The 17,065-nt window shown below is 34.3% G+C and overlaps 2 protein-coding genes across 9 annotated transcripts; both read right to left on the bottom strand.

The window, feature by feature from the left end:
• Nucleotides 1–985: 985 nt before the first annotated feature.
• On the bottom strand, nucleotides 986–7,519 carry LOC111781423 (MICOS complex subunit Mic60-like). 8 transcript variants are annotated; one of them, XM_023661992.1, is made up of 13 exons: nucleotides 7,169–7,519; nucleotides 6,794–6,860; nucleotides 5,428–6,156; nucleotides 5,193–5,330; nucleotides 4,942–5,094; nucleotides 4,766–4,843; nucleotides 4,516–4,608; nucleotides 4,318–4,437; nucleotides 3,521–3,598; nucleotides 2,501–2,680; nucleotides 1,727–1,828; nucleotides 1,396–1,638; nucleotides 986–1,264 (listed from the first exon to the last, which is right to left on the bottom strand). In XM_023661992.1, the coding sequence occupies exons 1-12, from the start codon at nucleotides 7,177–7,179 to the stop codon at nucleotides 1,405–1,407; spliced, it is 1,983 nt and encodes a 660-aa protein (XP_023517760.1). In that variant the 5' UTR covers nucleotides 7,180–7,519; the 3' UTR covers nucleotides 986–1,264; nucleotides 1,396–1,404. The 8 variants fall into 8 exon arrangements, with proteins under 8 accessions (XP_023517760.1, XP_023517765.1, XP_023517762.1 ...); XM_023661997.1 differs by having other exon boundaries at nucleotides 986–1,638; nucleotides 5,428–5,990; nucleotides 6,067–6,156; nucleotides 6,794–6,857; nucleotides 7,283–7,515; XM_023661994.1 differs by having other exon boundaries at nucleotides 986–1,638; nucleotides 5,428–5,990; nucleotides 6,067–6,156; nucleotides 6,794–6,857; nucleotides 7,169–7,515.
• Nucleotides 7,520–7,932: 413 nt separating this feature from the next.
• LOC111781425 (uncharacterized oxidoreductase SSP0419-like) lies at nucleotides 7,933–10,997 on the bottom strand. The gene is made up of 3 exons (XM_023661999.1): nucleotides 10,565–10,997; nucleotides 10,006–10,165; nucleotides 7,933–8,461 (listed from the first exon to the last, which is right to left on the bottom strand). Exons 1-3 carry the CDS (start codon nucleotides 10,899–10,901, stop codon nucleotides 8,107–8,109), a joined length of 852 nt encoding a protein of 283 aa, XP_023517767.1. The 5' UTR covers nucleotides 10,902–10,997; the 3' UTR covers nucleotides 7,933–8,106.
• Nucleotides 10,998–17,065: the final 6,068 nt, after the last annotated feature.

Here is a 17,065-nt window from a genome sequence, read left to right on the forward strand (position 1 = left end):
TATGTTATATAGTGGTTGATTAGGCACTAATTGTGATTAAGACCCTAAAACTTCCACTATATGATATTCATATAGTTGATTAAGACTGTAATTGCGTATTATTATATCTAAGTTCCACGCTAAATAAAGTTCCATGAATTTAGTTTTTATTTGGTTCATAAGTTTCAAATTGATACATTTTGAACCGAATGAAAACAAAATTCAGAATGTAGTGATCCAATTGAAACTAATTGAATAATCAAGCAAAATATAACATTTTGAAATCTAAAGATGAAACGGAATGGATACTTAAAACTTTACAAACTTGGCTCTAAAGAATTCGAAAGGTCACTTGATTAAATGGTCGTCTCTATTTGTTCAAATATGGTTGAACTTTTGAACCCAATTTGGCTGCATCTTTAAAGCAATATTAAAATTAGAAAAAATAAGAACTTCAACTTCAACTTCACCTTCACCTTCACCTTCACCTTCACCTTACCCAATCCCATTCTTTCCTCTATCCTTGTGTTGGGTTCATCATCCAACCACAGTTTTACTAATTTTAATCCAGAATTTCAAAATAGTAGATAGCTAAGCTAGAGCGAGGGTCTAGACTAGGGTGTATTTTGCTAAAGATATTGAACCTATACTTGCCCTATGGATCTGTCAAGCTTGATTCACAGTACTCCAAATAGTTTCCCTAAGCTTTTACTCAAAAGCTCAAGTTTCTTAGACTAAAGTTTTCAAAATCATAGACTTTAGGCTCCAAACAGCTCTCAACAAATGCCTCCTATGTCAGAATATTGTCTTTTGTCCGACAAGAATCTTCTATTTCTAAATAAGACGATTCCTAAAACATTTTTAATGGCCGATCTCAGACATGAATATCCTTTGAGAACAACTAATCACAAGTACCTAGAGGAAAATAATACCACCAAGGTCCCCTTCGGTCTTCCCCCAGTCAGATCTGAGCTAACCACCAAACGTGCTTATAATCAAACAGATCAAGCAAAAGCAAAGCATTTAGAAACTAAGCAATAAGCCAAGTCAGTATAATGAAAATTCAGAGCTTCTCAGTGAGAATAAGAACCAAGTAGTTCCAATTCATAATGAGCTTGGCCTTCTCAGAAGAGCAAGAATGGATGCTGTTGCTTCTCTTTGCGCTGCAGTAGAAACTCTCGAGTAAAATCTGTTCTTCATAAAAAATTTATCAATGTCAATACATAAAGAATGGCGGAAACCAAGAATTGACCATTTCCGTCGCTTGAAAACTCATGTTATTTCCCTGGGTAGACACAGAATTTCAGATGCTCATTAGATTGAACCTTCGACTAAGAGGTTTGACATGAAGCTAACAAATATATAGTACCAAGAAAGCACAATCGGTGCCCGGATACCAGAGAGATGGAAAATTACTCGGAGGTATTATGTAAGGCTTATTGATGAGGCATATAGTTGAAGCAGGGTAAGCGCTTGCTCCGTGATGGCTCGATTTCTTGCTTGCCTAACCCAATCATGGGCCAACTCTTCCGCTTTTGTGCCTTTCACACCTTCTTCTAGAGTATGTGCTGCTTCAGCCAAGTTTCCTTCAGCTAAGTAGGACTCCACTCGGTTGATGATGGATTCAATCCCACTGCCAGATTGGTCAACCTCCTTCACCTAAAGGAGGTCAAGGAAAGTTCAGAAACTACAGCAGTAGAGGAGAGTAAATGGGAAGCTAAAGGAGGCTTTTCTACTTTTAATGTACCTTAATCCAAGATGCTACACGGGCTAAAGAATGCGCCAAAATTCCACCGCCACCAGGTGGGATCAAGCTCAATTGCCGTAATGATGCTTTTAGTGTATCAAACTGCATGCAGGGTGGTGGATTAGCTTATACTTTCACATGAAATGTGAACTCAACTTTATTATCATATAATCAATATTGTAAATTACAAGTAAACAGCATTGAACAACATTCCAGAAACCATCGGTTCTACAAAATCAAAGAATTACGATAGTTTGATTCAATATATATTTAGGTGAAAAGATGGCAAAGGTAAAAAGATGATTTGATTTACTGCCCAGAAGGGCGATTCACGTTGACAGATAAGGTTGAAAGTAGTAAGAATTTCTCAAAAACCAAAAAAGTTGTTAGCTATAGAAGAACTTCTATACCACACTAATGTTTTCTTTCGTTGCCTTTTTCTCCGCACTTCCATCTTAACTTTCAAAAACACAGCTATTCAACCATGTTTTCCCTATTTTTTTCTTGATATCCATGAGTGATGGGTCACTTACGCACATCTCGACTATTCTAACGGAACAATCATATGATTCTACTACATTTGATTTTTAAGATAATTCATAAGATATTAAATTCTAGGTAGGTAGCTACCATGACCAAATGACCAAATAACTCTGAAACCAAGCAGCCTCAAAGTATTCTAGTAAAAGAACAATGACACGGATCATAAAAATATGTAATATTTTAAGAGAGAATGATAAAAAATGTCTTCCAACCGGGGAGAAATTAGAGTACCTTTTGTGTCATTCGCAACAAAGTATCTGAGCCATTATTCAATATTTCTTTCGGAATGGATGAAAGGATCAGCTCTAAGTTAGAATCTTTATCAATGCCTTGAAGATCAACTCGTAATGCTTCTATTTCAGCCTGGATTGGTAAACCTCTTGAAAGTGCATCTTCAAGAGCCAGCGCCCCCTATAAGATTAATAACTTATAGTTGATTAAATACTTTGAGACTAATTAGGTTGGAAGAGCGCTAGTAAAATATAAAAAATGATTTACTGCCATTAAAATTCCCGAGACACCTTGCACTTGAGCATAATGCTACCAATATATAGAGGAAACAACTTTCTTAACAAATGAAATACAAAAGACAGGATTAGAAATCTTCAGAAAATACCAAAAAGTTTATGGAAAATACTCCAGTCAGCACAAATAACAAAAAGAGGATAATTACAAAAATTTCGACAAAGGAATCTCCAATTCGAAGCTTACAACCAAGCACATTCACCCATGAAGCAACAAAAGAAGAGAATGAAAATGTTGTAGCACAAACACCAAGACAAGCAATTTTACAGAGTCAAAACCTGGCCTTCATATTTAGATCAAACTCAGACCATGTTTTGAGAAGGAGCTCCACTAAACATAATTTTTGCATGCCATTTTATAAAAAACTAACATTGTTTTCAAATTTTCTCGTACCCCCTTTTTTATGTTTTTGAAAACATACTGTTTTTTAGATTTATTTAGAATACATAAGGCATGCATATACTTTGGGAGAGACCTGGCTACAACTATTTTAACCTATAAGTTTTCATAACTGGTTTAATCTCAATGTTTATTAGTTCCCTCTTTGCATGAATATGATGTAAATCTGATGAAACAATGACCACCTTCAAGAGTATTGAAACTACTAATATAGATGTACGCACCAGCAAGGAAACAAAATTTTCTCCAAAAGTAAGTTTAGATTTCAATTTCTCTACTACGTGTAGGAAATGCAAACACCATCAGTAAGTAGGAGTACAGCTTTACCAATGCAAGCTTCTGAGCTGAGTGACTCTGACGAGCTTCTTCAGACCTTGCATAGAATGCCATGCACAGGGCATTTATCTGCAAAAAGTTCTATACATAAAAAAATGCCCACTGATAGATTGACTGACTGTATTCAGGCCAATAGCATTCAATCAAGGAAAATAAAAGAACAAACTAAGGACGGTAAAAAGCACCAATGACAACATGACTAAAGACAGAGCAATATTGGAACATTCACGACATTGACAATTAAGTTCGCTTCTCTTCTAAGGAAAATAAAAATAAACTATTTTATCAAAGCAGTATGAAAAATGAAGATGTGTGACTAGACTACTCGTCTCTGGTCAGAATGACATTCAAAGAATATTTCAACATTGAGAGAAAAAAAATTGTTTTCACTTTCCACAATCATTTAGGGACCAAGAAAAGCCACATGGCATTGAGCTGCGGCTCTTGAACCAAGTTTTTTCTTACATATACAATAATCCAAAGTTGACCTTACTTTTAGAGCCACTCCTCCTCTTACATTTACACTGGAAAAGCTGAGGAAGTTGTTACACTAATGTACAGCTGACATGTATTTATTGTTGTGTAAAATTCTCATGAAGCAATTTCCATAAACATCACTAATGAGTATATTGCATCTTCTGAAGAAAATTTCCCCTCGACTGTGAGATCAAACCAGTTTTTTTTTTCTTTTTTCCTGTAAATTTTATTAATGTTATCTTATAGCCAGTTCCTGGCTGGGCAAGGCGTTTTGAGCTTGATAAATCAATAACTAGTCCAAGATTGCTCACATGAAGATTTGCTTCGGCTATCTTTTCTATCTGGGCAGCCTTCTCACTCGCAATTTCCGCAGCTAACTGTGCCTTTGCCATGTCTTGACAACATCTCAACCTCAATTCTACCTCATTTTCCTGCAATGAAATTAATTTTAAAAATTATTTTCAAGGAACAGCAACTTGAGCTTGTTTGTTATTAAAGAAACACTCCACCTTCCGTTCAAGTTCCTTCTGATATTTTTCTTCCAATTTTTCTTGAAGAGACTTCTGAGCAGCAGCTGATTTTGTTCTTTCTCGTTTTAACTCCTGAGAATGATTAAAAGCCCAAAAGGCCACTTATAAGAATGAGAGGAACACAATAACAGTGTCCACGTATGCATATTCTGGCATATGCATGTTCTCTGTGCACTTGATATGTCTACAAGAGTGTCCACGTATGTAATTCGTAAATTGGGAATGCAACCTTGTCTAAAATTGCGGCCTCTTCTGCATGCATAAGTTCCCTAACCTGAGCATCCCTCAATTCCTTTTCCAACTTCTCCTGTATAAAGCAAAAACAGGCAGTCACATTCCACTAATATATATACTAATTACAGACAATCAAAACTGTACGATATTCAATTTTCCATTGATCCATACCTTCAGGGCTCTTTTTTCATCAGCAAAAACACGGGAATCCAGCTCAGCTTGCCTCTTTTCAGCAGCATGAATAGCTTGTAAGAAATCAACAATCAATTTTCCATCCTTGGATATGTAGGCATCATTATACTCTTCAATTTCAGCAATTAAAGCCTGACATCTCATAACCAATAATTTAGAGCTTGACTAAGATTCTTTTACTTAATTCCAGCAAAATGTACATCCATTGAAAAGAAGGAAAAGTAAATGACCTCTGTATCTTTGTAAAACTTGTTAGTTTCATCTTTGTCGCCTCCATCCAAAGAAGACATGGCAGCCTTGTCCTTCAAATGGTACGCCTCAAGAAGAGAGCTCGACTTCTCTACAGATTCACCTTTATCAGTCAACTCCTGAATAGATACCAGCATAGACAAATTCACACTAAATTACACAGCTTTTGCAAGAAGTGAATATATTTTAAGAAACAAATGGATAAACTTCAGTTACCTTCAGTCTGTCTTCTGTACTTTCATCTTCTTGTGATGATACTCTGACATCAATTTGTTCAGGTGCTCCATCTGTCGAGCTAGACATTGGTGTAGTTTTAACTTCCTCAACAGACCCATCCCTAGTACTAGACTTGGTGCTTTGCATGTCAAAATTTACATCTGTGGATGTTTTAGATTCTAGATTCTTATCCTCTACTTCACTGATGCATTGTCTAGATACTGGAAAGTCTTTCTCCTCAGTGTTTTCCTGTGGCACCATGCTGGGACTGTCTCGGAACTGACTACCATCTTCCTCTTCATCCAAAGCTTCAAGATGAGGAAGGTGGGTATCTGTCTCAACCGTCTGCTCAGTGGACTCCACAATTGGATTCAAGCTCTCAGTTTCTTCTCTAAGACTATTTGATTTTTGAATTTCTTCTCTACTGGATGAGTCCAATTTGAGCACCACCAAAGGTTGGACATTGTCCAAATCACTTTTCTGAACAACTGTCTTTGTTGATTCTACAGAACTATTCTGCTCTATACCACCAGTTAGTTGGTCTAGATAGCCTGTTTGGTAAGCTGCAAAAACAGAAGCGCCAATAACAACACTGCCAAAGACATATTTTGGGAAAGAATTTCCAGATGTAGGTGGCACGTTTGTAGGTTGTGGCTTTAGATTTTGCTCGGGTGCAGATGAAAGTTCCCTTCTCGTAGAAATACAAGGTGATATCTGCCAACATTGCACCTGCAACAAAAATCTGTCAAATCAGAAAACATAGGTAAAAGTATACAATTATACCAAAAAATATTTGGTCACATGCAAGTATATTTTACTGTAGACAGGCTTTTGCAACACACGCAGTTCATTCTCCCATTTAATTTGTCTCACAGCTCTTAGGCAAAATAGAGTGTATCATGAGAATAGAAATATATTAATGGTTTCAAGATTTTTAACACTGTAAATCAATTACAACAGCAGACGCAAGAATAGTACAAATAGAAAGTTCGTGTATATTAAAAGAAAAGGCTTCATGTAGTAAATTAATAAAGTCTTCCCACACAACTATGTCCACAAGCACGCTGCAAACAGATGAAAGCCATATGCACGTGTCTGCTTAGTCGAAAATTAATTTCTGAACATCTGAGTTGCAAATTATCGTGACAAGAAAGAATAGCATAAATAGCAAGTTTGTGTATGTTAAAAGATCCCCATGTTGTAAGCTTGCGCCCAAATGCATCCAAAAGCATATAGATGAAGAACTACGTAGATGTATAAGCTTGTAAGTCAGATACACACTTTTCAAACATCTGTTTGCAAATTCTCATGTCGTCTGGATTGTACCAAACGGATTCTGATCGCAAAAATGCGAAATTCTACTTGCCTGTGGTGAAATCTGCCTCCATGTCTTTCCAAAAGATTGACGAGATGATAATTTCAGAATTGACCTGCTGAAAATCATGCGATAAGGTCATCTATAAGCATCAGCCGATGTAACTGAAACCATGGAAATCCAAATTCAGACACAACATGGACATTGAACCTAATTATCGTTTATCGCCACATCAAATTCCATTTAACATAACAGTTGAGAATATCAATTACCCTCGGGAGATCAAAGAATTAGAACGTGCCATTTTCAACCAAACAAGAAAACGTTGCACTTGAAGGACAACCAAAATGACTAATGAACAAATAACATTAACATAATGAGCAAATTAGAACAGACAAAACACGTAGTTCAGACGCATTTCCGTACCTCCGCCACATAGCGTCTAGGTATTCAGTGAGAACAGCAAGCAACGAAGATGTTTGAGCCAACAACCAAGTAAGCGATTAAATGTAACTATAAGTTGGAAGCGGGAAGTCCGACCTGATACGAGTGCTGAGTTTCGGATTCGACGAATCAAATTAACGATCGCTTGGCCGGAGAGAGATCACCGGAGACGACTGAAACATCAGATGGCAACGGAATTTTACCGCCTAATTAGACGTGTCCGTATAGCTACGAAGAATTTTTCCGCGGGTTGTAATAGATTCTGCTGGGCCCAATAATAGGCTGGGCCTTGGGCGGTTTAATCTCTCACTAAAATCCAGGAGATTGATGGGCTGGTCTTGGCTGGGCTGGGCTGGGCTGAGTTTGGTGGATGAATCATAAAAGATCGCCCTAATGTACGGCTAACAAGATACCACGTGGCAGAGTCGACTCTAGGTCAACCACTCAATAAATCGAACCATAGGCGATGCTCGATGTTTCAGACCAAGCTAAGTTGATCGGACAATGCTGAGAACATTGCCCCACACATGGAATATGGATAATTTATTATTCTTAAAAGTATCCTAGGCAACTAGACACGTCTAACTGGTGAGGTGGCATGGATCATGCCACGTGGCAAGAGGAAGAGGCATCCCAACTTGAAACACTAGGGATGAACCATGTCACGTCACATAAAGAGAGGCATTAGTTTTCAATATCTCGCTCTAATTAAGCTATTTCAAAATCTCGAAGTCTTAAAAGAAAAATTCAAGAAAGACAATATTTGCTAGCAGTAAGTTTGAACTATTACAACTTTTCATCTATCTAAATCAAAATCAAATTCACAATGATTTTAGCATAACTTAACTATTAAATTATTTAATTTTTTCATACATGTATTGAACTAAAAAAAAAAAAAAGCATATGACACTAACACAAAACTATTTGTTGCTATTCAAAACTCGTTTAGACATAGCTTCCACAATGAAGTCCTTGATGGAGAGCGGCAAATGGTACATAAGTGCCATGAGGGTAGAATAGCCTCCATATGAGAACCAAGGCGACGGCTTCTTTTTGAGAATGGCGGCCACCGTCTTCTCTGCAAACTCGGCTGTGGGGGCGGCGTTGGGGCCTTGTGAGGCATTGGCTCTGGCCAGCATTGCAGCTTCATATGGCTTGAATAGTTTCAGCTCAGGCAACTGATTAAACCCGGCTACGGCAGAGTTTCCAATGTTTGATTTAATGGCGCCAGGGACAACGTTGATAACCTCGATTCCAAACGGCTTCAGCTCCAACCTTTAATGCCGGAAATACCGATCAAAAAGGTCAACCAAACTTCACCGTGTGTAATAAATGTGCAAATTAAATGAAATGTGTCAGCAAATTAAATCGAATATTGATTACAGGCTTAACTTTATTGTTCAAGTTGCCTCGTGAGAAGGAAATGAGGGTACTATACTCTATAAGTTTCTACCAGAGGTTTGGTTGAAGTTAAGCCAACCACCCATGAAGTTTTCTCCTATTTGGAGTTTGTTTCAGGTTAAACTTTTAATGTAGTAACCAAAAGGACAAATTGTTAGTTCGACTTTGTCAAAATCTAATGGTTAGAAGGTAGTTTGTTCAACTCTTTCACCCAAAAATATATTAGATCTAACTGGTGGAGAGGGGAACAAAACATTCCTTATAAATGTGTGGAAACCTCACTCTTATAGAGGTGTTTTAAAAAACCTTGAGGAGAAGCCCAAAAAGGACAATATTTGCGGGCGGGGAGCTTAAGCTATTACAAATGGTACTAGTGCCATGCCAGCAAGAACATTGGCCCCAAAGGAAGTGGACTGTGAGATCCTACATCAGCTGGAGAGGCAAACGAAGCATTCCTCGTAAGGGTGTGAAAATTTCTCTCCAGTAGACGCGTTTTAAAAACCTTGAGAGGAAGTCCATAAATGAAAGCAAAGAAGAGGACAATATCTAATAGCGGTGGACTTGGGCGGTTACACTCCATTATCAAAAACCAAAAACTAAAAACTTAATGGTTAGACCAAAGATTCACTGGCCCCAAAGGAAGTGGACTGTGAGATCCTACATCAGCTGGAGAGGCAAACGAAGCATTCCTCGTAAGGGTGTGAAAATTTCTCCCCAGTAGACGCGTTTTAAAAACCTTGAGAGGAAGCCCAGAAATGAAAGCAAAGAAGAGGACAATATCTAATAGCGGTGGACTTGGGCGGTTACACTCCATTATCAAAAACCAAAAACTAAAAACTTAATGGTTAGACCAAAGATTCAGCATAAAAATCCAACCAACAAGAAGAAAAATAATTGCATACATAATAGTTGGGAACTTCCATTGACTGATGCAGTTATTTGGATCTTTTGTATGGGTCTGTAACAATTGCATTCATAGCTAAATGTATTCTCTAAATAACTTTAAGCTACTAAAAATAACTCACATAAAATAGTCAATAGAAGACATAAGTAGGTAAATATTTTCCAACCTGAACTAAAGTAAAAAGTTTCAAACCCAATACCCAATCAAACAAACAAAAAACATCCAAATGTTCAAATCCAACTAAGCAATATTCATCAGAAAAGGAAAAAAGTGGAATAAACATACTGCAACTAACCATAAATCTTCAGGAATCAGAACTTAATCCACCAAAATGTTAATTTAATCACTTAATTTAAGCTAAGAATTGAATTCCCTATAATTATCATTTGTGAGGGTCTAGAAGAAGATCGTGTTTATCGACCAAGCCAAGGCAAAACATTCTGGGGAAGTTCATGAGCACAAAACAATTGTTTATTATAGAAATGATGTGAATCAAAGAGGTATAAACACGAACCTCAGACAGTCAGAAATGGCATGAATGGCAGCTTTAGTGGCAGTATAAGCACCCGCCCATGGAAAAGGTGCTAATACAGTAACACTTCCCAAATTTACAATCTTCCCCTTTCTTCGTGATGCCATGTGAGGAACCACCGCTTGAATTAATCTCATGGCCCCTGCAAATGAAATTCCAAATTTTTTAGTATAAATAATTGTTTTGAATAGCATATTTAAAGTGATTTAAAAAATTTGAAGTTCGATACCAAATAAATCCAAACAACAACTTAGTTTTAACTATACCAAAAACTAATCACCTCAGTAGAATAGAAGATAAGATGATATCCTTCAGTGTTCGTTTGTTACAACGATTGGATCAAATGATGATCTCAAAATAATGTCTAAATTCGACATCAAATGATTCACAATTTCAAATCCCTAATTTCGACATCAAATGATTTTCTGGTATGAAAAGTGAAATGAAACAAGAAAGAATTCCAGAATTAAAATACGATTGACTTAACAGATTGATGAGAAAGTAATTTGTTAGACAGACAGAGATAAAGAGAGCATTTCACCGAAAACATTGGTATTGAATGCGTTCTGCATAGATGAAAGAGGAACCTCGGCTATGGGGCCAATACACTGAACTCCAGCGTTGTTCACCAAAATATCAATCCGACCGAATTTTTCAATGACAATAGACGTTAATCGCTCAACGCTTTGGTCGGAGAGAACATCGAGTTCTTGTAAGAAAAACCTGGGATCGTGCTCCAGGTCCGCCATTGAGGAGCGGGATCTACTGGTTGCGACCACCAAACAATCCTGATCGGCAAATGCTCGGGCGAGGGAATGACCTATGCCTCCGTCGGAACAGCCGGAGATGACAACCACTTCTTTTCCGGCGAACTCCATGACCCTTTCTCTGCAAGTGTCGAAGTGTCGGGCTTGGGCAGTGACGCTTGAACCAATCCGAAATTGGAGCTTTTCGTTGCAATTTTGTTTTGATAAGATTTTTCGTAAATATATAAACAAGTAAAGTAAATCTCAAAACTAAATAATTAAATTAGTTAATAATAAAAATAATTTAGATTAAATAATTAATACAATATTGTGCGGCTCGATCACAAGTCAATTATCATTTTATTTTATTTTATTTTATTTTCAGCATCAATTATTAAGAAAAATAAACCATTTAATATATTGTGTTTCGCATTAATTTGGCTTTAATGTATATGACGTAGGAAAGGAATTTATTATTTTAAAAAATATATATGCAAGGAGATTTTATTAGAATAAAGGGAGAATTTTGACGTAGGTATGGATTATTATTAATAGTAAAATGAAAAAAAAAATGTTAATTAGCTTCATTTTTACCATTTTAAACTGTCCTAAAATTATTATATGACGTAATTAATGTTATAAAAATTTAATATGACTTTTAAAATATAAATAATTAATTTTAACATTTTTAATTGGGTTATTTTTTTTAAATTCAATTTAATTGTTCGTGCAAAAATAATAATAATAATAATATAAATTGTTTAAAATTTTTATTTAAATACTTATTGAATTAAGATTTACCACTCATTTTGAGTATTGAAAATTTGAGTTCGTACCTTACAATTTTAAAAAATTTAAATATTTTTAAAATAAATAATTATGTAATAAAATAATATATATATATTATTTAAAAGGTTAAAAGATATTTTTTTTAGCGATAAAAAATGAGATAAGATTTAAGATGTAATAAATAGCAATCCATGGCGTAAGAATATATTCGAATTTGAAGGGGAGATTTAAATAGATTTCCTAATCCCTTCCTCTTTCTTTCCCTCTTATAAATTAGCAGCTCCCGTTCACAACTCAATATATCGTCTAAACTCGATTAAATTTTTTTTAGAGATTTACAAATCCTCCTGAAAATGATCCTCAAAATCAAGTTTACTAAAAAATATCAAACGACCCCTCTTGATGATGAAAAAACCGATCAGAATTTTTCACCACTTCCTCCTTATGAACTTTACAATGCTCGTCAATGTAAGAAGAAGTCATCTTTGAAGATTCGATTACCCTTAATGCACAAAAGTAGTTTAGACGATACCACTGACCGCCGTCGTGAGAAGAGACCTCGTGATGATGTTACAGCAACCGAGACTGTCACTGATTTGGAATTCCAATTGCCATTGAAGAAGCGTAAGGCTATACGAATGTACTGTTGTGAGATGCAAACGTCTGATGTTCTCAAATCTTCGATACTTCCTCATGAGCTCTTACCTGATTGTGTAAACCCATATGATAAATTTTAAATAATGATTATGAGTATGGTTTGGATTGAATGAAATTTTGTAGTTTCGAGATTTCACTATCTTCTTTGATATTTTTTTACATCATTTAAAAACAATTAACTTTTTTTTTATTTAAATAATTAATTTTCACCTAGAACTTTTAATAAATTGTCTATACTATCTTTGAATTATCCGATTTATTACCATCACATCAACTTATATATTTTATTTAAGTAGGAACTTTCTTGTACGCTTTTCATGGGATCTGTAGTAGGCGAGAGAATCACCCGTTTGATCGAGTATGTATAAATTTAGTAACACTTTTCCCACAGGGTCTATTGCACTATTATTTCACGATAAACAACGTAAAGCGAAGGTAGAATACTTTATGAAATGAGTGGAGTAGCGGAAAATATCGAAAGGGCTAAAAGTCAGCCAAAAGAGCCCAACTCTTTTTTCCCAATAGTTTATCGAATAAATTGATGGGCTAGCTGGTGATCCGAGCTGTTTCTTGGGGTCAGCGTGACACTATGACTGTTTACCGTGGAAAAACCCATTATACCCTTGATTTTACGAAACACGGTGAAAACCTGAATAAGGGTTAAATCAAACTCGTAAGAATTTGAATGGATCAGTTATCTCTTAATTTGTTTGGTTGTATTTGGTTAAATATTTCAAATTCCAATATTTTTTTAGATCTCCTATTTTTAGTATACAAATATTTAATGTATGAATTTCAAATTTATATTTTAATATGTAATAATTTAGTTATTGTAGCATACACCAGATTTAGTCTACACTATATAAAATCTTACTAAGATTTAATATATGAAATTGATAAACTACTTTAACCTTGGCGACTATTTTATTGCATTAAAAAAACCATAGAAATTGAATCAATAAAAAATAAGTATAAAAACCAAATTGTTCTAGTTCGTGGAAGTTACCAAAAGTGCATACGTGTGTGCTTTTATATTAAAAAAAAAGTCCACGTGTATATATATATATTTTGTTGGTTAGTTCAAATTATTTATGTCATTTATGTCATTTTTATTTTTAATAAAAATAAATTGTTTGTGGGTAAAAATTTATTAATTTATTTTAAATATCTAATTAAAATTTATGGTTCAGTATATATTTTAAAAAATTATGTCAAATAGTTAGAAAAATATTTTATTTTTTAAAAATGGTTGCAAAATAAATAATTTTAAAATTAAATAAAAAGATATATATTTACATCTAATTACAAAAATTAATATTGATTAATTTCATAAAATTTTCATTTACTTGAAACTAGCTTGCAAACCGGATTGATCATATTTTTTGGATCATCGAGTCTTTTGAATATCTCTATTTTTACATATATTTAATTTACTTTAGTCACCCGCGTGACCGAAGATGTTTAAAATATACTTTATTTGTTTATTTTTTAAAGTGGAGAGTGATATATGTTTGCATTTATTTCTTGCATGATGGACAAGGGGACCATAAAATTCCTAATTTTATGATAAACTCCATAAGTTTGCTTAATGAGCTCCAAATTATCCATGTTTATTAATTGAGTAACATATCATTTTTAATGCCCTACATCTTTAAAGAATCCAAATTCTCTCGTGATGGTGAAATTACCATGTTGTCCCTCCCATAGTTGACCTATCCCAACCCCTCTCCATTTTATTTTTAAATTATTAGATCCAAATCATAATATATTTTATTTTATTTTTAAAAAAATTGGTCTAAATTAGTATTTTCAATAAATTCCAAAGGAATATTAATTATGCTCTTCCACCCTCCAAAATTCGCACCCACTAGCACTAAAAAGTCTGATTAATTTAGAGAATGATTATGAATTTATAACTAAAGAATATTCTCTCCATTGAGTGAGACCTCTTCAGAAAGTTGAAAAGTAAAGCTACGAGAGCTTATGTTCAAAATGAACAATATCATACTATCGTGGAGGGTCGTGTTCATCTAACAGCGGTAACTTCAAATTTCTTTGTTTCATTTCGGGCCAGAAACACCACCAAACAAAGTTTAAAAATTTNAAAAAAAAAAAAAAAAAAAAAAAAAAAAAAAAAAAACAGAGAGCTCTGTTTTCACGACATATTGCTTGCCGGAACAGAAATTACAGAACCGGGATGGACTTTTTTACAGGTTATTCCGGCGAAAGCGCCGCCGTGATGGGCGGTTTTTGAAGGTTTGACCAAGTCTTCCCTTCTCCCAGCTTTCTCCTGCTCCATCCTCTGAAGTTTCTCCTCCACTTTCTTCTTCATTACATAAACCCTAGCGCAGCTCGCTCCCATGGACGACATGGTTCCTTACAGTGCCCTTTTTCCTCTTCTTTCTTTAATCGGTGTGTTTCAATGCCTTAAACCCTCCCGGTATTTATAGTGGGAGCTTGCTTGGAAGGGGCCAGGGGGGCTTCCCTTTGGCCACCTAGTTAATTCAGATCAATTAATTTAGATTTAAATATTCATGTTAATATCTAATATATTAATTTATTTAATTAATGAAAATTATTAAATTTAAAATTACAATGAAGGATAATTAATAATTCAGAGATGCTCAATAATGCAAGTCAATTAATTTTTAATTCCAGCGTGGAGAAAACGGTTGAGAGACGGCCACTACCGTTTACCGTTTACCAGAATGGTTTTCAAAGTACACAGAATGACGGACAAAAACGGTGGGGGAACCTCAATCTCTCTCTCTCTCTCTCTCTCTCTCTGGATATTTGGAAATATTGGGTTTCTATTCGGTGCGGCACTCACACAACGCGTATTGTGAGGACGCCGCGTCAGCATAAAGATATTTTTTAATACAGGCGGCCAAAGTTGCGCTTACTTGTCAGATACTTACTGGCTAAGACTCCGAGGTCATAATCGGAATTGTGGACTATGGAGACACTTTATTTATTTATTTATTATTTTATAATTTTTTTTTTCCTTAAAATTATTTGATTTGACATTATTTGAAAGCACTTAGAAAAAGTTTTAAAAGTCCAATTTTTCATTATGCACCCACTCAATTTTTGCCGACGGGTTTATAATTAAGATTATTTTCATATTTTATTAAAAAAAAATTAATTTAGTTTTTATAATAATAATAATATAAATGACTCATAATTGTAAAGTTAAGACTCAAATTAAGACTAAGAATAAATTTTGATGATGTAATCATTGTTTTTTTTAATTTGAAATAATTATAAACGATAAAAGAATTTGGGATTATTATTTATTATTATTATTATTTAGGAGATGGAGAAATCAAGTACGCCTGTTACGGAGTACGGAATTTCCATTAAGGTGATAAAGCATCGTGAATTAGATGAGGTTGTCTGCCTTTTTCTTCTTTATCGTCACTTTATTATTATTATTATTATTTATAATTATTGTTGTTTTGCCTCTTGTTCTTTGTCGTTATTTTCAAAGGTCGGTGATATAAATTCAACTACGGACCCTTTGCATGTACCTGAATGACCTATTACAAGAAGCAAGGTTAAAGAAGATTTAATAAGCCTATGCACTGCATCTTTAAACGCGAGTTAGTGTACAAGTTGAAACAAAGACTTTTGAACCCAAAAATCTTTATAGCATTACTCTATCAAATCAATAAAAGAATGGAGTGACTGAGATTAGAAAGTAGTTAGAAGACTTTGTCTTTGGTAGTTGAACTACCGGAGACAATTTATGTATGTCTTATTTTCTTCAATTTGTATTTACTGGTTTTTATTATAAGTTGTAGTTTGTAGTGGGTAGATAACTTCGTTATGTTTTGACATATTTAAAGGCATGTAATATTCATGCTTGAGAATCATTATTCAATACAAACAAAACTTGTGTTTTCTTTTTTTAATACCTTTTTGGTGTTATTCTTTTTCAAACCTTGCTTTAGGTTTGATATTTAAACCGATTCATTGAATTAGTTTTGATCAAGCTAATTTTAGAGTGAGTCGTCTTGAAATTTAAGAGTCACTATCAAAGATTTCAAGTTCAATCTAAGAGTCGTTCATCTTCTAACCAGCTCTTGGTTAGAATCAATTCGTTAAGTTAGCTTTCTGTGTGAACTTTTGTAAGAATTCTAGAAGTACATCTAGCTTTACAAAATCCAGCATTGTTAGCGCTTATCCGTACGCATTTTTTTTTCTCCCTTTACACGTTCCTTTCGAATCAAAACCGTATTGGGCCCAAAGAGGTCCATTGGTTTTCTCATATTTACTTGGGCCCAAAGGCCCATTGGTTTTCTCATATTTACTTGGGTAAAAAATAAAAAATGGGACTTCTATATTTGCATAAATAATTATTGATTTTATGATAACTTAATTATTACTTCATTAAATTTGCTTGACAAATTAGCTTCAATTTTCAATGCCTTCTCAAACCAAACATGAACGTAAGAGCCATTAATTAATTAACCCAAATTTTAATTAAAAATCCACATTTTCCATTTTAATAAATATTTGCTAAATCCATATTTATCTGATACAATTCCAACCAAGCTAGTCGATAGAAGAACTCGTGCAGTCGGGTGATGCTATATCCTACGTGCACTAATGCTTGATTTTGTGTGTATCATTGTGTGGACTGAATCCTTCTAGTCATACCATTGTCCCTATATATGTATGTCATAACAAAATTATTATTTCATTTAAAAATTTCAATAAATTATGTTTTATTTATCAATTCATTAGTAAATAATTAATAACAAAAATTATTTAAGATAGTGACGATGGATTATTAAAATTTATATATATATATATATATATATATATATATATATATATATATATAT

The sequence above is a fragment of the Cucurbita pepo genome, chromosome LG19, assembly GCF_002806865.2.
Source record: "Cucurbita pepo subsp. pepo cultivar mu-cu-16 chromosome LG19, ASM280686v2, whole genome shotgun sequence".
Taxonomy (NCBI): Eukaryota; Viridiplantae; Streptophyta; class Magnoliopsida; order Cucurbitales; family Cucurbitaceae; genus Cucurbita; species Cucurbita pepo.

What these genes read in the sequence shown, in the direction of transcription:
- LOC111781423 (XM_023661992.1), bottom strand. An exon ending in GGAGGCAGATTTCACCACAG is followed by an intron (nt 6,157 to 6,793) that starts GCAAGTAGAATT and finishes TTTTTGTTGCAG; the next exon opens with GTGCAATGTTGGCAGATATC. An exon ending in AGGCCGCAATTTTAGACAAG is followed by an intron (nt 4,609 to 4,765) that starts GTTGCATTCCCA and finishes AATCATTCTCAG; the next exon opens with GAGTTAAAACGAGAAAGAAC.
- LOC111781425 (XM_023661999.1), bottom strand. Translation starts at nt 10,901, where the DNA reads ATGGAGTTCGCCGGAAAAGAAGTGGTTGTCATCTCCGGCTGTTCCGAC. An exon ending in ATTCAATACCAATGTTTTCG is followed by an intron (nt 10,166 to 10,564) that starts GTGAAATGCTCT and finishes TTTCATTTGCAG; the next exon opens with GGGCCATGAGATTAATTCAA. An exon ending in GCCATTTCTGACTGTCTGAG is followed by an intron (nt 8,462 to 10,005) that starts GTTCGTGTTTAT and finishes CCGGCATTAAAG; the next exon opens with GTTGGAGCTGAAGCCGTTTG.